A 22090-nucleotide genomic window follows, 5' to 3' on the forward strand; every position below is an offset into this window, starting at 1 on the left:
TGCCCCCAACAATCTGGGTCCTCATTTTACCCACCTCAGAAGGATGGAAGACTGAGTCAACTTTGACCCCTGTCAGGATTGCACTCCTGGCAGTCGGCAGAATTAGCCTGCCATACTGCACACTAATCACTGCTCCAGTAAGTATATATGTGGGTGTCAATGCAGCACTTTCATTCTGTCAATCGGATGGTTAAATTGCAATTAATCAGCTGATGCCTTTGTAGGAGACTGAGAATGAGCCTCAGGTAAGAAATAGTAGCACAGGGCAGTAAAGTGAAAAAGTGGACAAGTGGTCTTTTTGGGTTGGCTTACTATATACTGTGAACTCAGCCATTATGATTTGTAAATTATGAATTTATGACTTAGTTTATTGCCTGAACTCAGTTGCTTGTGGCTTAATGAATCATCTGAGTGTAACCAATGCTATTTTTCTTATTCACCTTTTGTGAGAGTCTTCACAAAAGGAATGGAGAACACCTCTAATGATGTAGACTGAGGCAATTACCCAACCCACCCTCCTTCTTCTCCAATGAAACGTTAGTATATGAGGCTCCAACACAGTTTAGCTATCTTTAGGATATACTGGTCAGTTGGGCCGAAGAGCATTATGCTCTCGATAGGTGAGTTCTCCTCACAGGAGGAAGGAAAGCAAGATGAAGCCTTAGACCAGTGATGGTTAACATTTTTGTCCTCATGTGCCGAAAGCGTGCACATGCGTGCAACAATGCATGTGTGACCATCCCATGTTCCCCTTCCCCTCCATGCATGCACGACCATCCCCATGTCCCAATTTGGACATAGCAGGCCCCCCCTGAAGCCTCCTGGAACCAAAAAAGTGCTGTGGGAGGGAGCTGCCAAACACACACCACATTCCCCCCACCCTCTGCGCATGTACGCAACCCCCCAACTCCCCTGTGCATGTGCATGTGCATGTGTCTCCTGCATGCACGGCAGAGACCCAAAAATCAGCTGACTGGCAAAAGGTGCACGCACATGTGCGGTGGGTGCACATGCGCAGAGAGGGCTCCACATGCCACCTGTGGCACATGTGCCATAGGTATGCCATCACAACCCTAGACAGTCTAAGTGATGAGGAACAACATGAATCATAGAGCTTGGCTGGCCCTCATTGGTCCCGATTCTAGTCCTGGAGAATTCTGAATTCTAAGCAGAGACTCGGCTGCCCGAGTCAAGAAAGAGCGCCTGCCTTAATGAGCATCATCTCCATACAGTGGAAGGAAAAGGCAGAAAAAGAGAGAAGTTGCAGAGTGATTAGCCTCAGGCAGGATGATCTTCTCAGGTTGTTTTTTTAAGTAACTGGGCTCTGATAACCAGAGCTAATGAGTGCAGGATATTTCCAGTATTTAAGCCCTGCCTGAGGGTACTCAAATACTAGAATAATTTCTCTGATCTGACTTTGTGAACAAAGTTCCTTGGAGAACTTGGATTCCTCACCAGACTTGCTTTCTCTGCTTTATCCACCAGTAATAAACTTTCGCTTATTGATCTCAGACAGGACTGGATTTGTAGCTTTGATTTGAGCTGTAAGCACCTCTGCCAATTTATGATCCCGGAGTAATAATAACTTTGTTAAAGCCGTATGGGTTAGGTAAGGAAAACAAAATGGATTGAATAAAAGCCAAATGCTTCATGCTGGGATTACAACATTTCTTATGGGGTTTTTCTAATATAGCGATACGGTTAAAATATTAGACAATATTATTTACTGTATAATATCTTTTAATAATATCTGAATTACAAAAATTGAGATTTTTTCCTCTAGATCTCTTTTTGCTCTAGTGATCATTTAAATACAATAGCCTTCCTATGAACCTTTGTAAGTGCTTTATACATTGTGACCAGAGGTGGGTTCCTACGAATAGGTAGTAACTTGGCCTGCCAAGTCCCCGAACTGGTTCTCGTAGCGGCGGCAGCACTGCCGCCATCTTGTTTTTTGATGCTGCTCATGCACAGAAGCATTTTTTAGTACAGTGCATGCATACGTAGCACGCATTAAGTGTGCATGTGTGCAAAGCACGTCCCTGAGCAAATCGGAAATAGCAGCAGCTGGAACCAGCCCTGAATATTACCTAAGACTGTATCTTCAGATTTGCAAAAGTATTGAGGTGTGTGGCTAAATTACACATGTAAAAACATAGTTTGTTCCTAAAATTATTAGCAGCAAGTGGACAGCACATCTAATCCAAGAATTTGTGAATCAATACCTATATATATATGTATGTATGTGTGTGTATGTGTGTGTGTATATATACATACATACACACACACACACACACACATACTCACACACAGAGTAAGAGAAAGGCGTGGTCAGAGCTGTCGTCTTTCTATAAATCTTGGTTGGGATGTGTGGAGTGATGGCTTTGTTGCTGTAAGTGGGTTAATTGGCTGTGTGGTTGCATCCTGATTGGTCAGATGGAGTTGATGTTTGTAGATTGGTTGGCAGTTTCGTATCATCCTTTGTGGCTGAGGTGCTGGCTATGTGTCCGTTGTTCTTTTGTGTTGTAATGACCTGGGTAGTGGGTGGGGTTCGTTTATTGACTAGGACTGGTTTCCAGATGTGGTAGGCGGGAGGTATCATCATGTTTATTCATGTTGTGGAGGTGTTTCTCTATTTTGATGGCTTCCATAATTATTCTCTTGTTGAAGTGTTCTGTTTTGGAGGTTAATTTGGTTCCTTCAAAATAAATTTCATGTCCTGTTGCTTTAAGGTGCTGGAAAAGGGAGGAAGTTTTTTCTTTTTTTTCTGACTGCGTTCTTGTGTTCTGCGATGCATGCATTTATTCTCCTATTAGTTTGTCCAATGTATGTGGCAGGGCAGATTTTGCATGGTATTTCATAGACTCCTTGGTTTTCTAGCTGGATCTTGTCTTTGGGGTTTCTTAAGATGTTGGCTATTTTTTGGTCAGTGCTGAAGGCTGTCTTGATATTGTGTTTGTGGAGAATTTTGCTGATTTTATCTGTGGTGCCTTTGATGTAAGGGGGGAGGGCGATGCCATTGTCCTGTTCTGTGTCTCGGTTCTTGGGGGAGTCTCCCTTTGGATTAGGTTGGTAATTGTTTTTCTTTGGAATCCGTTGGAGATTAATACGTTTGTGAGAGTGTGTAATTCAGTTTTCAGGTGGTCTTTGTCAGCTAGGTGTTTGGTTCTGGAGATGAGGGTCTTGGCTACAGAGTTGATCTGTGCAGGGTGGTGATGGAATTGTGCATTTAAGTAGCGGTTGGTGTGTGTTTTTTTTCTGGTAGATGGTGTGTCCTAGGGAGCCATTGGGCTTTTTGTAGATTAGGATGTCCAGAAAGGGAAGTTGGTTGTTAGCTTCTATTTCCATAGTAAATTGTATTTTGGGGTGTAGGCTGTTGAGATGTGTGAGGAAGTTGTCCAGTTTTTCTTTCCCGTGTGGCCAAATCACAAAAGTGTCATCCACATATCTAAGCCAGAGTTTGGATTTGTGTTCAGATTTATCTAAGGCATTAGTTTCAAAATGTTCCATGTATAAGTTTGCGATGACGGGTGAGAGGAGTGATCCCATGGGTGCTCCTTCTATCTGTTTGTATCTTTGTCCATTATGGATGAAGTATGTATTGGTTAGGCAGTGGTTGGTCAGGTCCAGGATGTGTTTAGGGGGTTGTGTTTGTTCTGGATAGCTGTCAAGGCTTCTTTTATAGGCACATGGGTGAAGAGGGATATGACATCAAAGCTCACGAGTAGGTCGCTAGGTTGTAGGTTTTGTTTCTTTATTTTTTCTATGAAGTGGAGTGAGTTTTGTACGTGTGAGGTGATGGATTCTGTGTAGGGTTGAAGTTGTTTGGCAAGGAATTTGGCAAGATTCTGTAGAGGTGAGCCTATGGAGCTGACTATGGGTCTGAGTGGTGTTCCTTCTTTGTGTATTTTGGGGAGGCCATAGAGCTTGGGGCACCTGGATGCTTTCTTTCTGGGGATGATTCTTTGCTGGATCTCTTCATTGATGGGAGAGGCTTTTATTTTGGATTTGGTGTTTTTTTTCCGGTAGGTGGTGGGGTCTGTGTTTAGAGGTTTGTAAGCGGGGTCTTGGAGTAGGTTGGATAGTTTGGCTTGGTAGTCAGATGTGTTCATCACCACTGTGGGGTTGCCTTTATCTGCTGGAAGAATGATTATGTTGTTGTCTTTCCTCAAGTTGGTGAGTGCTTTTTGTTCCTCTTTCTGTAAGTTGCTTCTGGTTGGATTGCTGGAGCAGAGGACCTTGGTGACTTCAAGTCTGATTTTATTGGCTTCATCTGGGTTGATTTTGGTGAGGCTTCAACTCCACATATGAAGTTTTCAGTGGGAATGCATTTAGGGGCAACTGCAAAGTTGAATCCTCTGGAAAGGACATTGGTTTCTGCTGTGGTGAGGGTCCTGTCTGATAAGTTGTGTACTGTTTGTTTCATGAGTAGCTGTGGAGGGGGGTTGGGCTTCTGTTGTTTTTCTAGTCTGTGGAGTTTGTTGGTGTGTGTGTCTGTCTTGTAGGAGGTTTCTGTTAAGGCTCTCCAGAGGGCTAGTTGTTTGGATTTGTCCTAAAGTGCTGGGTGGATTTTGTTGCTGAGTTTGAGGTGAAGAGTGAGTAGGTCCCGGTTGGTTTGGTCTAGTAGGAATCCTTTCCTGTGGAGTTCATTTCTGATTAGGGCTAATTCAGTTCTTTTCAGGATCCTTTAGGTGACTGAGGTTTTGGAATGGAATTTTAGTTGGAAGCATGTGGGGATCACGCTTTTGTCTCGGCAGTTGCATAGTCTCATCATTATATTTATATAGTTATGCATCCTTACACGCTCCAAATTTGTAGTTCTGTCTTTATAATCTCAATATTTTCCCATTATATTTCATGTTCTCTCTCCATTTTTCTATATCTTGACTTGGCTTACCCTTAATTGTCTTTAAATAACAATCCTTACTGTTCAATGTTCATTACAATTCAATTAATCTACTATATAGAATAACAAGTGGTACACATCTCACTTTGTTTATCATCTTAGAAATTCTATATGTATCCATATTTCATATATGTTAACCTATACTTAATGGTCCTTCCATTGACATATTCAATCAGTTAGCAACTCAGTTCCATTATCACGTATAAAAGTGAATCACATACCTCTACTTTACATTCTCCACATAACAGTTTCATATTTGTCCATATTCCATATATTTTAACCTTTATTTAATTATGTTTCCATTATCATATTCAATCAGTTAGCAACTCAGTTTTATTATCATATATAGGAATAAACCACATATCTCAGCTTTATATTTCCCATATAACAATTTCTAATTGTCTGATTTTTTCCTAGTAAGTCTTTTGTCCCACTCTATTCCTGTCTTCTCCCTTTTCTTTGTTTTGACACCCTCTTCAATTTTCCCTATGCCACTGTCAAACTCAGTGAGATCTTTTGTCTGGTTTTTATTTCCTTTTGTTGAGACACATTCCCCCTTTTCAATTTTCCCTATACCACTGTCAAACCCAATGAAGTTTTTTGTCTGCTTTTTTATTTTCCACCATTTCTACCCCTTCATTATCCCCCTCTTCTTCCTTCATTTCTTCCTTCACTTCCTGCTTTTCATCTGATCAAGGATTTGTGAATCAATACCTTTCAACTGGAACACTTTTTTTCTTTTCTAAATATTGCATCAAAACTAAATACTAGTGCCTCACTTTCCTCTTACAGCTTATGACAGCTTCCAGGGATTTACAAAAAAAATTAAAATCATTACTTTCACTTACCTGTTTTATTATGCCAAAAAGCAATTTTAAACTTATTGAATTATTTTCTCAGCAAAATACCAGATTGGTAGTTAGTAATACATATAGTGCAACCATATTTAAAAAAAACAAAAACAAAATGAACTTTGCAACTACCTTCCTGAACAGTGGATTGATATGGTTAAGCAAACAAGAATTAAGGTAAGTAAAGATTGTAGTAAAGATTGGGAAATGAGCGAAATTGGTGTAAATTGCTAGGGGTTTAGCATGAGAAGGAAGGAAAAAACTTGTGTCTAGCAATCGGGGTGTTTCAGGTTTATAATTAACAGGATATAAGAAAGAAGAAGGAGAATATAAAAGTAAATTGGAGAAAATAAAATAATTGCCTGTAAGGAAACAAAAGACAGGTGCGAGGAGATGACCCTTCCCCCAACTATGAGAACAAAAATTTCACTTCAGAGTTTTTGAAAGTGGAGTTGTGGAAGGCAAATAACAGACTGGGGCCAAGGCAAACACAGATGAAGGCCAAGGAGAAGACCCAGGGACAGCCTTGACCCAGACGGATTAACGCTTGAAGAAATGCTTGGAAAATGAAAAAGGCAGGAGGATATAAGAAAGTACCTCAAGGAGATAAAAAAAGACACCAGAAACTTAAAATGAGATGGAAAGGTCACTCCAGAGTGAGAAAAAGAAGAGACAAACTTTAAAAGGAAAGAAAAATGGGCAGCTTAAGAAGAGCAAAGGGAGATACATAAGAGACAGAAGGGCATAGGGGTATAAATATTGCTCCTGATTACAGTAAGAAGTCAAAGGAGATCGCACAGGGCTGTCTACCACAACTTGGATTGGTGGGCTGGTGCCACCCATTAAAGAAATCATGTGGTGCATGACAGAGGATCAAGGCAAAGAGACCCCAGTAAGAGCAAGTAAATTGGGACCAGCTAAACCAGAGAAGGAGCTTACTGGGTGCAGAGGAGCCAGTAAGGAGGACTATGGGAGTCCAAGTCATCAGAGGTGAGATTTTTGGAAGAGCATCTGTGGCTGAACAACCTTGCCAAGGGAAAATGTGTCCTGAATTGAGTACAACTATGTAGTTGGAAATGCACTGCCTCTTTACGTAAACTACCAAGGTGCCTAAAAGTGATGCTGAAGAAGCCTCTGGACATCAAGAGTTCACTCCTCTGAGTTACTATTCTAAGGCTATTCTTCTATCTGTGTAAATCCGGCCGTGTATCTAAAATGGTGATTTTCCTGCAAGTAGTAATGCACAGATGTTCTCAACTATGGTCTGAATCAAGGGTGGATTTCTGTCGGCGTTACTGTCGATTCAGTGAGTGGGTGATTTGCTCCACGCGCATGTGCAGTTGCTTGTAAATAGGTCTGTGCATGTGCAGAACATTAACAATGTCAAAAAAACATGCCACAGCGACCAGAGAACCAGTTCGGGGGTGTGGCGAGCCTGGTGTGCCTATTGGTTCAGTGACCCAGTCGCAATTTCCACTACCGGTTCACTCAAACTGGTGCAAACTGGTAGCAACCCTCCTCTGGCCTGAATATGGGAATATAAAGTCATGTTGTTGTTGTTAGTCGCAAAGTCATGTCTGACCCATTGCGACAACATTCCTCCAGGCCTTCCTGTCCTCTACCATCCTCTGGAGTCCATTTAAGCGCATGCCAACTGCTTCAGTGACTCCATCCATCCACCTCATTCTCTGTTGTCCGCTTCTTCTTTTGTCCTCCATTGTTCCCAGCATTAGGCTCTTCTCCAGTGAGTCCTTCCTTCTCATTAGGTGTATTTGAGTTTCATTGTCAGGATCTGGCCTTCTAAAGAGCAGTCAGAGTTGATCTCCTCTAGGACTGACCGATTTGATGGCCTTGCAGCCCAAGGGACTTGCAGGAGTCTTCTCCAGCACCATAGTTCAAAGGCCTCAATTCTTTGGTGTTCAGCCTTTTCTATGATCCAACCCTTCACAGCCATACATTGCAACTGTTACCTGCTCATAACTAGAAATACCTCAGGTTTTTTTTAATCTGTAGGAAGTTCTGGGGGTGGCCATACACTAGGTTGAAAGGTCTTAGATAGTTGTTAGAAAAGACACCATCTGAGTCCCAATGACTGGGAAAACCACAGAGAACAGTTTCTTAAACTCAAAAGACTAGTTCCATCGCTATTGAAACTAACACAAAATTATCCAAGGGAGGAGAACCTTCCCGGAAGTCCTCTGACTTACCTTTCAGGCCACAAAGCCTGCACATCGCAGCAAAGACGGTGGATTCCATTTCAATGTTTCTCACGCCGGCATTGTATGCTCTTTTTAAGTACTCTACCTTTTTTTCATTAGAGAAGCAGCACAATGCTCCGTCTAACCGTCCTTGGCCTTAAAAGGAAAAGGGAAAGAGGAAAATATCACTGTGTTATGCTTTCATGTGGCCTGACTTCCACAGCATTGGCTGGCCCAGTTGACATTTTTTTGCAGAGAATGTGTTTTCTTCTGAAAGCCTAAAGGTAACCTACTGATATCCTACTTAAATAAAAAAACAAACTCCCATTAAAAAAAAAAACCCTTAATAGCCTGCTCTTTGAAATACTAATAACTTATCTGCCACGTAGTTTTTAACATTTCCGTGAAATTTGCGAGAAGTGAATGACAGAATAGAATACATAAAAATAGAGAATGTAAAAAAAATGCCTTCAACGGTGAAGATAATAAATTAAGGCTAATGTGTCCTTTATCGCTCTGTGCAGAGGAAAGCTGCAGAAGCCAATAATGAAAGCAGCACTAGTCCTATAGAAAAAGACACAGCGGCATATTTGAACCCCCTACTGAAAGTTCTTTGTAAAGCAGAAAGCTCACAAAACACCACCCCCGGATCCTTTTACTACTTGCTGCTCTGAAATAATGTCACACTTTACAATGACTGGCATTTAATTGGGAGAAAGGGTGGAAAAACCAAGTTACTGTAACACCTTCATTACAGAGGTGGCATTCAGCAGGTTCTGAGAAGTTCTGGAGAACCGGTAGTGGAAATTTTGAGTAGTTCGGAGAACCGGTAAATCCCACCTCTGACTGGCCCCGCCCCCATCTATTCTCTGCCTCCAGAGTCCCAGCTGATCGGGAGGGAATGGGGATTTTGCAGTAACCTTCCCCTGGAGTGAGGAGGGAATGGAGATTTTACAGTATCCTTTCCCTGCCATGCCCACCAAGCCATGCCCACCAAGCCACGCCCACCAAGCCACACACACAGAACTGGTGGTAAAAAAAATTAAATCCCACCACTAACCCTAACTGTTTTCCCTTTAGATAAGTGCTACTTAGCTAGCATGCCTAGGGTAATTGGTGCTTTTGTTGGTGATATTTAATTTTCATTTAATTTTGTTTCTTCTTACTAGAGTGTCCAACTTTTGAGCACCCCAAACACCAACTGTTGGCCAGTCTCTCTCTGTATGTTATTTGCATCATTTTACCCCACAGAGAAGGAAGGAGGGAACATCTGGATGGAAGAGGAAAACTCAATTCCAAACATAACCAATATTTCTCTAAACCAGTCTGATTAATCCTAAATTGAACAGCCTAGAAATCTGTGTCTTTGAGTGTGATAAAGATTTCCTTATGGAATGAACATATTTTGCAAATCAGTCTCTTTAATTACTGCTTTAAACCAGTTGCTGGTCTCTTTGTATCTCTTGTTTTTTTTTTTTTACCCTACCGCAACCACAACCGACGCTGTGCCGCTGGCTTGCCGACGCCGGCTCGAGAACGCCGCGGCTTGAGAATGCCGCGGCTCAGCTGTTACAAGACTCTGCGGCCGAGCTGCTAGGGGAGCTCTGATCTTCCCCCGATTATTGCTGGCTGCCGCAACCACTGCTGTCTGTTGGCTCGCTGGCCCGCTGGCTGTGAGACCGCCACGGCTTAGCGGCTTAGCGGCTTAGCGGCTTGGAAGACCGTACGGCCCAGCTGCTTTTGGGGGGAGCCTGACTCAGCTACGATTACCGCCCCGACTACTACAACCATCATTATGTCTCTGCTGGCCCGATGACTCTCTGGTTTGCTGAGGCCCCTTTGAGAACGCCGGGGCCCAGCTGCTGAATAGGGCACCCCCCCCTCCTTCCACCTTGGACGAAGCTTTTTTCAACCTTGGGCTTAGACTACTAAGGGGGCTGGTACGATTGGTACGACTCTTGTTGTGAACTGACTTCTGCATATTGGGCCTTTGACCATCATGATTGGCCTTCCGGCTCTCGCTGCTGCTGCTGATATTCAGACCTACTCTGCCTTTACGTCGTAACCAAAAGAAGAGAACTGGTGAGGGAGGAAACTGCTCGAGGGGACGGAATTGAAGGAGAGTGCGATTGGTGATTAGAACATCTCCCCCCTGTCTTTTTCCATCAGAGACAGATATTCTTTCCCCACCCTAGGACTTAACCTGGAAATAACATCAAGGGGATGGCTGGAATTGAACTTAACCATCAGACTTTCTTCACTATGGTTAGCCTCTTGACTCCCCCTGTTACAGCTGCTGCCCAGATCCACCTTGTCCCCTATCCTCCCCCCCCTTGGACGATATTGGTCTCCTTAGCGGAGCTCCCATTAAGGTGCTACCCTCCTCAGGAGAGGTGGAAGGCACCTCCGGACTATTACGAACTTAACACAGACGCTGTGAGCCTGCGCGACTTTTTCCTATATTTCTTTTAATCGGTATGTTGAGTGCATGGGATTGCTTGAGATGATATGAATGATCTCACTTTTTATTATTATATAGTTGTATTGGTGTTTTTAACTTTTTCAGTGAGGACTGTTTGTGTGAGAGTTTGGGTATGAGTGATTCGGAGGACCTGGCGGGGTATGCGGGGGCCACCGGGGTGGTTGGGGGGGCTATATCCACGGGAGAGGGTCGGAGCATTGCGGTCATAACAGGGAGAGGCAGATATGGTGGGGACTTTAGGGCAGGCCATCATCGGGGAAGGAGGGCTCGCTGTGTCATAGAGATCCCTCCTTCCGGCCCTAGGAGTCCCACTCCAAGGTCAGATGGCGCGAGTACTCAGGACCCTGGTCTCAGGCTGCTGTCGCTAAATGCCAGGTCTGTCGTTCATAAGGCCCCCCTCATCCGGGACTTGATAACTGATGAGGGCGCAGACCTGGCATGTATTACTGAAACATGGCTGGGCACGGAGGGAGGAGTCCCCCTCGTTGAGATGTGCCCAGCTGGATTTCAGGTGCTACACCAGCCGAGAGCCCAGGGAAGGGGTGGCGGTGTGGCTATTGTAGTCCGGGAGTCTTTAGTACCTCGTAGGATCCCTGCTCCGGAGCTTGTCGGGTGTGAGTCCCTGCTGGTGAAGCTGGACCTCAAGGGTCAAGTGGGTCTGCTGCTTACGTACCTGCCTCCCAACTGCATTGCAGCAGCCCTCCCCTCGCTCCTCGAGTCAGTAGCCGAGCTAGCAGTTGAGTTCCCTAGACTTATAGTTCTGGGGGACTTCAACTTGCCTTCGCTCGGTGAACACTCTGATGGAGCGCAGGAGTTCATGGCTTCCATGACAGCCATGGGCTTGACTCAAGTAATCCGAGGCCCAACTCACTCAGCGGGTCACACGCTCGACCTCGTATTCCTCTCGGAGCAGTGGAGTTACGATCTTGGTCTGAGGGGTAATGAGATCATACCCCTGTCGTGGTCAGACCACTACCTACTGAGGCTAGACTTCCGGAGGCCAAACCCCCACCGTAGGGAGGAGGAACCGACCAGCTGGTTCCGCCCCAAGCGACTGATGGATCCTGTTAGGTTCCAGACGGAGCTTGGGGTTATTCCTGATACCCTCGCCCACAGTTCGGCGGAGACCCTCGTCGCTGCCTGGCACTCGGCAGCTTCGGAGTCTCTAGACCGGATTGCGCCGCTACGGCCCCTCCGGGTCAGTGGCCCCCGGAGGCCTCCTTGGTTCACTGAGGAGCTCCGGGAGGTAAAGCGCCGGAGGAGACGCCTAGAGCACTCGTGGAGGTCCGATAGGTCCGAGTCGAAACGGGCACTTTTAACAGCATGCACCAAGGAGTATATTCGGACCTTAAGAACAGCAAAAAGAACATATATTGCCTCCTTGGTAGCGTCCGCCGAGTCCCGCCCAGCCGCCCTGTTTAGGATAACCCGCTCCCTCCTAAATAGGAGGGAGACGGGGGACTCCCTACAGGGTAAGGCTGAGGAGTATGTCCAGTTCTTGGCGGACAAAGTTGCCCAGTTTCGAGCGGACCTGGACTCCACCCCAGTAGATCCAGCCGAGACACAAGGAGAAGACTTGGCAAACCATCTCTGGGTTGAGTTTCAGGAAGTTGCCTCTGGGGATGTGGACAAGGCTATGCGAGCTGTGAGTGCCTCCACCTGCATACTGGACCCGTGTCCCTCCTGGCTGGTTGCCAACAGCAGTGAGGTGACACGAGGCTGGATCCAGGCGGTTGTTACCGCCTCTCTTCGGGAGGGGTACTTTCCCACCGCGTTCAAGACAGCGGTGGTAAGACCCCTCCTGAAGAAACCGTCCTTGGATCCAGCTGTTCTTAATAACTATCGTCCAGTCTCCAACCTCCCCTTTGTAGGGAAGGTTGTTGAGAAGGTGGTGGCTCTCCAGCTTCAGCCTACCTTGGAGGAAGCTAACTATCTTGACCCCTTCCAGTCTGGCTTCAGACCCGGTTACAGCACAGAAACCGCTTTGGTCGCATTGACCGATGATCTCTGGAGAGCTAGGGATGGAGGCCATGCTTCCATCCTAGTTCTTCTGGACCTCTCAGCGGCTTTCGATACCATCGACCATGGTATCCTTCTGCGACGACTGCGGGAGATAGGGGTGGGCGGCACTGTTTTGCAGTGGTTCTCCTCCTATCTCTCGGACAGGTCGCAGTCGGTGTTGGTGGGGGGGCAGAGATCGTCCCTGAGGCCCCTAACTTATGGGGTGCCGCAGGGGTCGGTCCTATCCCCCCTACTATTTAATATTTACCTGAAACCGCTGGGCGAGATCATCCGAAGGCACGGGATAAAATACCACCAATATGCGGACGATACACAGTTGTATCTGTCCGCCCCGTGTCAACTCAATGAAGCGGTGGACGTGATGAACCGGGGTCTAGAAGCCGTTAAAGACTGGATGAGAGCAAACAAGCTGATACTCAACCCAGACAAGACCGAGTGGCTGTTGTGTTTCCCTCCCAAAAATTTGACCAACATACCATCACTCAGGCTGGGGGGACAAAATTTACACCCCTCAGAAAGGGCCCTCAACTTGGGAGTCCTCCTGGACCCACAGCTGACTTTTGACCACCATCTCTCAGCTGTGACCAGGGGGGCATTTGCCCAGGTTCGCCTGGTGCGCCAGTTGCGTCCCTACCTGAATCGGGAGGCCCTCACAACAGTCACTCGAGCCCTTGTGATCTCTAGGCTGGAATACTGTAATGTGCTCTACATGGGGCTGCCCTTGAAGAGCATCCGGAGACTTCAGCTAGTCCAGAATGCGGCCGCGCGAGTGATCGTGGGCGCACCACGGTTCGCCCACATAACACCGATCCTCTGTGAGCTGCACTGGCTACCTGTCGGTCTCCGGGTGCACTTCAAGGTCCTACTCACCACCTATAAAACGCTCCATGGTAGTGGATCTGGCTATTTGAGAGACCGCCTTCTGCCAATTACCTCCCTGCGTCCCATCAGATCGCATAGAGTTGGCCTCCTCCGTATTCCATCCGCCAGTCAGTGCCGACTGGCGACTACTCGGAGGAGAGCCTTCTCTGTTGCGGCTCCGACACTATGGAACAATCTCCCCGTGGAGATTCGTACCCTCACCACCGTCCAGGCCTTCCGCACAGCCCTCAAGAACTGGCTAGCCCGTCAGGCCTGGGGATAAGTTTATTTTTGCCCCTCCCGAATGCTGAGTGAATGTTGAGTTTTACTGTTTAATTTACTTTTGTGCACATCTCTTTTTGTATTGTCCTACACTCCCTTTCCTTTTTGATTGTAAGCCGCCCTGAGTCCCCTCAGGGAAAAGGGTGGCCTATAAATGTCTAATAAATACTAAATACTAAAATACTACCCCTGCAGCCAGTGGTGTGTTCCGGATCCCGGTGCAACCGATACATTGCAATGGGGCCTGGTGTCCACCACATGAACTTACCATCTGAGATGCTCCATGACGACTCTGTGATGCTCCAGCTGCTCAGCGGAGCATCACATAGGCGCATACGCTCCGTGCGTGGAAGCCCCGAAGAGCTCAAATACAGGTAAGGGCGGTGGGCAGGCGGGTGGACCCTCCAGAGCACCGTATCAGAATGGTGCCCGGCGCTCTGACAGGTTCTGGTACGCCCGTACCGGGGCGTACCAGTCGTAACCCACCACTGCCTGCAGCAGAACCAACCTGGACAAGCTTTCCCACTGCAATTTTGTTTCTGTACGTGAAGCCTCTGAACTGGCTTTCATAAAGAGGTGGCCCAAACTCGGATCTGGCCAGCCAAAGGTTTCCAGAGACTCCAGAGTTGATGACTTCTCTCAGTTTCTTCTGTTTTATCCACTTTGCAAACAGCACTTAATTGTCTCCAGAGAAAAGGTCCTGGGGTAGCAAGAGGCACTAATGGGTACTTATGTAAATGCCAGACTTCTTGACATTTTTTTAGGGGAAGGTAATTTTGGAAGCTATAATCCTGTCACAGGAGGTAGCTGGAATGTAATCCAGCTGCTAACATGATGATATGATGATTGACTGGGGACTCTTTTATTTTAACTGTTTAATAATGAAATGCTTGCATCTTTTAGTCAATGAACTGGCACATGTTGTTGAGGATACAAACCAGAAGCGGTTTAGATTTTCTTAAATGTCATAAAGGAGATGGGAAGATGGATTAATAAGCATCTTCTTTCTTTCTCCAGTTTGCAGTGAATTAAAAATATAGCAAGAATACTAGGCATCGGTCCCTAGGATAAACAGGAAACATTCTATTTTTTTAAAAAAAAATCATTTGAGGAATTTAAAAACCCTGAGATCAAAAAAAGGGAGTTTGCTTGGCATCTGAAACAAAAGTGCCCTGCCTTCACTCCTGCAGCCCAGAAAGCATTTGGTTCATCTCATTGGGAGACTTGCAAAGTTGCCACTAAATAACACTATTTAATATATGACGGCAGTAAAAGTTAGACTTTGAAGAAGCAGGCTAGGGAAAGTATTTTTTTTTACTTTGGTGTTGGAGAAGACTCCTGAGAATATCCCAACACCAAGCAAAGAGAGAGAGAAAATAAACATATCAAAACAAATAAACCCAGAGTTCTCACTTGAGGCACAAATGACAGGCTGAAGTTATTTTATTTCAGACACGTTATTTGAACACCAAGCTCTCTACAGAAAGTCTAAAGTTCTAATGCTGGGAAAGGCGGAAGGATGGAAGGAAGGAAGGAAGGAAGGAAGGAAGGAAGGAAGGAAGGAAAGGAAGGAGGAGAAGACAACTGACAACAAGGTGGGTGGACTCTGGTATAGTGGTGTTAAATACACCATTGGAAGGTATGAAATACCAGGCTAGGGACCAATTGTCATGGATCGAACTAGCTATGTGGTTTCTCACTCCATAGTGGTTAAATCAATCAATCAATCTATGTGATACTGTAACAGTTGACAAAAACGAGATGGCACATAATCAATGTGATGGAAGGGAAAATCATTGAATACACAGGAAACATATTAACTGTGTTGAATTAAATACTCTAAGTGCATCAAATTTAGTTTTTATTTTGCCCATCCATTTGTGGAGAGGAGAGGTCTGGCCTCTTCACTTATTAGAGGACAGCCCTTAGGCCACCATTCTCAATAGTGCTGCTATAATTGTTCAGTACTGAGGGATGTTAGAAGCAGGGGTGGGATTCAGCATGTTCGGACTGATTCGGGCGAACCAGTAGCTCCGACGATCAGCTGGGAGCAAACCAGTTCACTCTAACAATCAGGTGGGCCCACCCGCCCCTGCGCTTTAATTACCTATATCCTCTCAGCTGATTCACGCGGCACATCAGCTGTGTTACTCCCAGAAAGTAATGTGGACGCTAAGTTTTTTAAAAACTGTGCATGCACGCAGAGGGCGCGATCACTGAACTGGTTGTTAAATTGGCAGGATCCCACCACTAGTTTTCTTTTGTGATGTGTTCGTTATGTGTCTTTTTTTTTCTCTTTATTTTTGTAAGCCACCCGGAGTCCTTCGGGATTGGGCGGCATACAAAAGTGGTTAATTAAATTAAATTAGTTTAAAGGTCCAATTCTGCAATATCTTTAGATCTAGCGCTTTGCTGTTGCTGAAGTAATTTCCTTGATAGAAAAGTGGATAAATGTGACAGATATCTCAGGTGACTTAGCTCTGAAATTTTTTTGGGGAAAAGTTCCACTTCTCTCTTACGACTTTATTATCTACTTTTGTAGTGACTATTTTAGGTTTTTAGTCAAGAAATGAAATAATAATTCTGTTTGTTTTTTGTTTTCTTTTTTGGTATGGTAAGTGTTCCTAATAACTTGTCTTGTTGTTTATCAGTGAAACTCCATAGGGTGAAACTAAACTAAAGTTTAATTGTTATAGTGGTCTTTAAAATGACAAGACATATAATTAAAAGAGAACCAAAGTATTGATGCAGAGTTGCATTTTTATTTATTGGCTCTATATTTATTAACAAAACCTATAAAACAAAAGATTTATGCTACCATTTTACTGCCCTCAAAATTAACAAAAGCTTATTTTTAAAAGGAACTGAAGATAGACCACTAAAAATGGGGTCTAATATAATATTAGTGGGATAATTACCGCTAATGATGGAGCTAAATGGATTAGGAAAGTTAAGATTATGCTTAATCATGCTTATTCCTGGTAAAATGATTGCAATCAATATTTTTACTTATCTGGAAGCAAGTTCCATTGAATTTAGTTCTGAGTACTGTAGATATGGGAAGAGCTTTTAGCAACAAATTAAAATCAAGTATCTTTACTACGGTCTTTGATCAGCCTTTACAGTAAAAAAGGAAAGATAGTTTGATACAACAGTTTGTTACTGGGAAAGGAGGAAAAATCAATAGGATAATAAAACAATGTATCTAATTAAAAGTTTTGTGCTGTTATATAACTGGGTGAAGATATTTGGCCACCCAATATAATGAATGTGAGATTAGCACCCCTTAAAAATAATAAAAATAAAATGTATCAGTGTGGCCTGCATATTTGGAAATAATTGCGGTGATTGAAACACATCTTGGAGCTTCATAAAAGGTCACCATATGAGGACATGATTGTGAGAGAGGTCAAGAGCAATGTTTCTGGAAATAAGGAGTCCCATAAAATCCTCCTGACAGCAGAACTGATAAGCATATTTATTGATTTCAAATTCATTAAGGAAACAGAGATCATGTTCACTATCACATTTGTTTTCACCAACCTAGCTAGATACTATAAAGTTTTTATATTTTAAATTTTAAATTAAAAATATGTCACGAGGATGCTTGGGCAACTGGACTTTCCTGTTTTCTTCCTTGAAAATATTTCGCTTCTCATCCAAGAAGCTTCAGTTTCAGCTTCTTGGAGGAGAAGCGAAACATTTTCAAGGGAAAAAAACCAAGGAAGTCCAGTTGCCTTTTGAAAAGCACTTTTGGGACAACCCCGACCTGGATAATTGAGCATCTCCATAGCCACTTAAAAACATGCTTACCCTCATAAAAATCATACGTGCACATTGTATGGCCCATTAGTGCTGGGAAGTCCTTAATCCCTCTGCTGCATTCAAGTAACTCAGAAGCCAAGTCTTGGTCAAGCTCTGTGCTTCGTGTCACCACACGGTCTAGGATCACTTGCTCAAACTGGGGCTTGAAAAAGGAATCCACTGCCACATCTGTTATTACCACAGAGCCAGGCTCAACCCCTAGAAATTGAAAATACATGGTGATGAAGAAATATGAAATGGTAACTATGGCCCAGTAGATATTAGAACCTCTTACAGTAGATGGCATCCCTTAGCTTAGAGGTCCCCACCCCCGGGCCATGGACCAGCACATCTGGAGGTGACTAGTGGATGAGTGAGTGAAACTACATCTATATTTGCATCCACTCCCAGCATTAGCATTACTGCCTCAGCTCCACCTCAGATCATCAAGCATTAGATACTCATAGGAGCTAGAAACTAGAAACTGTTCATGTTAGGGATCTAGGTTGCACGTTCCTTCTCCTCCTGCCCCCGATGTGTGGAAAATTTGTCTTCCACAAAACCGTTCCCTGGTGCCAAAAAGGTTGGGAACCACTGCTTTAGTTGATCTTGGCTATCCCTCAAAGCAGAGGTGGGTTCCTACCGGTTCGGCCAAACCAGTAGTGGTTTGGCGGCCTGGGTCACTGGAACCGGCAGTGACCCAGACCTGTCATGCCCCCGAACCGGTTCTCCTATGAGGCCGCCATATTGATTTTCGGTTCTGCACATGCATAGAACAAGTGTAATTGCACAAATTTAATGTTTTTTTTCTTTTTTTAACGTTTTGTGCATGCGCAGACCTATTTTTGGAGCAACCATCCCAGCCTCAAAAGTAAGCATGGTTAGATAGTACATGAAGTAGGAGATTACTAAGAAATCTTAAGGCTCTAGACCGGACTAAGAAATTGAAAAACCATCCTAAAAGGCAATGAGGAGCAATGTCCGTATAATAGCCAAAGAAAGGAACATATGGAGTCCATGGAGTCACCATCATTGAGTTTGACTCAACCCTTTACAATGCCTTTAGCTTCCTAGAAATCTGAATATAGCAGATTTCCATTTAGAGAAAGATGGAGCTGACACAAGATAATAAGTTATTGGCTCTGTCTGCCTGACCTGGCTGATCCAAAGTTCCTCTCCATCAGTCACTTATTTCAAGAAGATTGGGCTAACTGCGTAAGATTTTCATGGCTCAATTAGTCAGCCATCAGCAATTTTTCACTATTCTCAGTTGACATGAAGGTAATTTAGTGGGTGATACTTTTCTTCTCAATATCTGGCTATTTTGCTGGAGCAAATAATTAAAACATGCTCCATAGAAATAAATAATTCCCCCTACTTATGTCCTGGTCAAACCTGGTGGCGACACAGACATAGTAAAACAAATGCAAAAACGGAAGTCTTAATCATAGATAGCTGAGTGGACACTTAATTGAAAGGTAAGTAATTAGTAAAACACATAGGGAGTTAGTTGGGATACTTACAGTAGGTTAGCTCCAAAGAAATCTAGGTTTTGAACTTCTCAAAACACAGAAACCTACCCTCCCCCCATGACTCAGGGTGAATGAGGGCGATGCATATTCTATCAACTAAAGTCCGTTTTAAATTTTGATTACATTCCATTTTATTTAGTTACTTATTAAATTTATATGAGCCATGGTAGCACAGTGGGATTGCAGGCTAATTCTGCTGATCGCCGACGACCGACTGCCAGCATTTGTTTAAGTCTTAACGCGTCAAGGTTAATTCAGCCTTCCATCCTTCCGAGGTGGGTAAAATGAGGACCCAGATTGTTGGGGGCAATAGGCTGATTTTATAAATTGCTTAGAGCAGGGGTCCCTACCCCCATTCCCCAATCCACATGTGGGCTTTGGCCTATTTGGAACCAGATCGTGTGAGTGGTGATCTGGCTCACATGTGCACGCAGCTCCACTTGTACAAGCAGCAGATTGGCATACACATAAGTGGAACTGCATGCACAGATCCACTGGCCCACCACTACATGGCCCGGTTGCCTTATCCCCATGCCCAGCTGGGCTGCCAAGCCACAAAGATTGGGGACCACTGGCTTAGAGAGTGCTATAAAGCACTGTGAAGCGGTATATAAGTGCTATTGCTATATGCTACACATTTCACCCTGCAAAGTGACTGTTAAACTCAGGATTCAGTTCACATCCAGTCTAAAGATATGTTTTATAAGTCTGTATGTATGTATGTATGTATGTACGTATGTATGTATGTATGTGTGTGTGTTTGTATGTACAGTATGTATGAAGAGGCACAGTGGCCTAGCAGTTAAAATGCTGGGCTTGTCAACCAGAAGGTTGGCAGTTTGAGACCCAAACCCTGTGTGACTGTGTGAGCTCCTGTTCTTGCCCCAGCTCCTGCCTACCTAGCATTTCAAAAGCATGCAAACGCAAGTAGATAAATAGGTACCACTTCAGTGGGAAAGTAACAGTGTTTGGTGTACCTTGACATAGAGTCATGCAGGCAGTCATGACCATGGAAGCATCTTCAGACAATGCTGACTTCCTCAAAGCACATACAGCTTTTCTTTTGATTAAAATTAATAGGCTGCTTGCAGTTGAAGAAGTATGAAGAGTAGTCCATATTTTAAAGGAATGTAACATTTCATGAATGCGATTGCAAAATACTATTTTACGGTATAGTATTATATTTCTTTGTTTCAGTTAGTGCTGTTCTTATGTAGATTCCAAGGAAAATTTATTTTGAATGGCTTTAATTTAGAAAGGACATCAAGCCCTATATTTTCAGAGTGGTGTTATCTCAGCCAAATACACATTTGTGATCTCTCTGTGTAGACCTTTGCTGCCTGAAATTTGATGACTTGAAATATATATTAAAACATGTTACAAAATTCTCATCAAGATCTGACCTTTTCTGAGCTGTTTTTCATCTGCATCCCCTATGCCTGGCAGCAGCAAAACTCTTTGCTTACCTAATCCTCCTGAGGTACCGATGCGGATAATGGTAACATCACAGCATTTTGCATGGTGTAGCAATTTGATTAGTTCATGAAGCATGATAGAAATGGAGGGAATACCCATCCCATGCTGTTAGGAGATGAGAAAAAGAAGTAAGAATTTGATACTTTCTCAACAAAACCAATCTGAACTTGTTCAGTGTGTCTCATAGAAAACTAACGTGAAAAATACATCCAAAATATTGGTACACAATGAAAGTCTACAATGGAAACGTATGAGGCATGATTTAACACAAGTTAAGACCTGTATTAAAATCAAATTATAGGAGTTCATTTATGATGCTTTAAAATGTGGCCTGGTTTGTATATAATGCTAAGCAACAGTGGCTTGATTCATAATTTTAATAATTAAAGTATGGCTTAGCTGCAGGAATTGAGTTGGTATAGAAAAAAGCAGAATTCCATATGCAGAAGATAAATATATGTTATATAACTATATATATTATTTATCAGCACAAATACAACATATATATATAACTTTAAATATATATATATATATATATGTGTTATATTTGTGCTAATAAATAAATAAAGGGAGACTAGTATCAGCACAAATATAACAAATGTAACAAAAAGGCAACAGTAAAAAATATTGGGTTTCTGTCTGGATGGTCTCTTGTGACGAGCGGAAGGACAGAGAATGGAAGTGTGATCTTCCTCCCATATTTGGGCATACCAGGGGTTGTGACTTTAAATACACACACACACACACACACACACACACACACACACACACACACACACACACACACATATATATATATATATATATATATATATATATATATATATATATACAGTATAATAGTATAAAGCGATAGATAGATAGATAGATAGATAGATAGATAGATAGATAGATAGATAGATAGATAGATAGATAGATAGATAGATAGATGCTATTGTGTAGTGGGCTTCAGTAGGCAGGAATCAGACCAGCATAGTTGCAACAGCATTTATTGACTCAAAATGGAACTGAATAACTGCAGGCAAATGCCTGTGATTTATACTCTACGCCCACAGGGCCTTAACCAATCATAGAACTAGAAAAAACCTGCCCAAATATAAATGTTCTAATTTTCTCCAAAACAGTTGGGGGCATCTAAAGGTTAGTTTCACTTTAGCACAGTTAATAGTTAGGGTCATCTAAAGGTTAGTTTCATTTTAGCACAGTTAACCCAACTATACATTCAATACATAACAGATACTGGATATAAAGATATAACAGAACCTAGCGGTAGCCATTCTACATGCCACCTAAATTAACACAAGATTCAAGAATGCTTTGTTGCGTTGTTATGCACCTTTCTTCAATAGGTGTGCCTTACAAATGCAAGACTTCAGGCCTCATAATTCTCTGCAATGGCCCTATTGCCATCTCAGAAATCTTCTGAGCTGAAGTGAACCAATCTATATCAGGGCTGTCAAACTCATGTCACATTCTGGCCACGCCCACGCCCAGTTTAGCAAAGGGGAAAAAGTTGTGATATTTTTTTTTCCATTTCATTTTTTTCATATATCATGTGATGCCGCCATAACGACGCAAATTGACACCCCTGATCTATATAATTTGAGAAGTCTGATTTTCCTTGTAGATGGTAACAAAGCACTAACATTCATTAGCATCAAGACTTTCCATAAAAT

At 43.5% G+C, this 22090-nt stretch overlaps 1 protein-coding gene across 4 annotated transcripts in view; it reads right to left on the reverse strand.

Annotated features, from left to right (window-relative positions):
• The window catches only part of UPP2 (uridine phosphorylase 2), a 65355-nt gene that overhangs the window by 20238 nt on the left and 23027 nt on the right, over nucleotides 1-22090 (reverse strand). For all 4 annotated transcript variants that reach the window (XM_032211118.1, XM_032211110.1, XM_032211126.1 and 1 more), the window contains exons 4-6: nucleotides 20405-20519; nucleotides 17416-17625; nucleotides 7965-8111 (exon numbers count right to left, since the gene is read on the reverse strand). In XM_032211118.1, the coding sequence (XP_032067009.1) occupies nucleotides 7965-8111; nucleotides 17416-17625; nucleotides 20405-20519 (472 nt within the window). The remainder of the gene's footprint in view (nucleotides 1-7964; nucleotides 8112-17415; nucleotides 17626-20404; nucleotides 20520-22090) is intronic.

This window comes from Thamnophis elegans, chromosome 1, assembly GCF_009769535.1.
Source record: "Thamnophis elegans isolate rThaEle1 chromosome 1, rThaEle1.pri, whole genome shotgun sequence".
Lineage (NCBI taxonomy): Eukaryota > Metazoa > Chordata > Lepidosauria > Squamata > Colubridae > Thamnophis > Thamnophis elegans.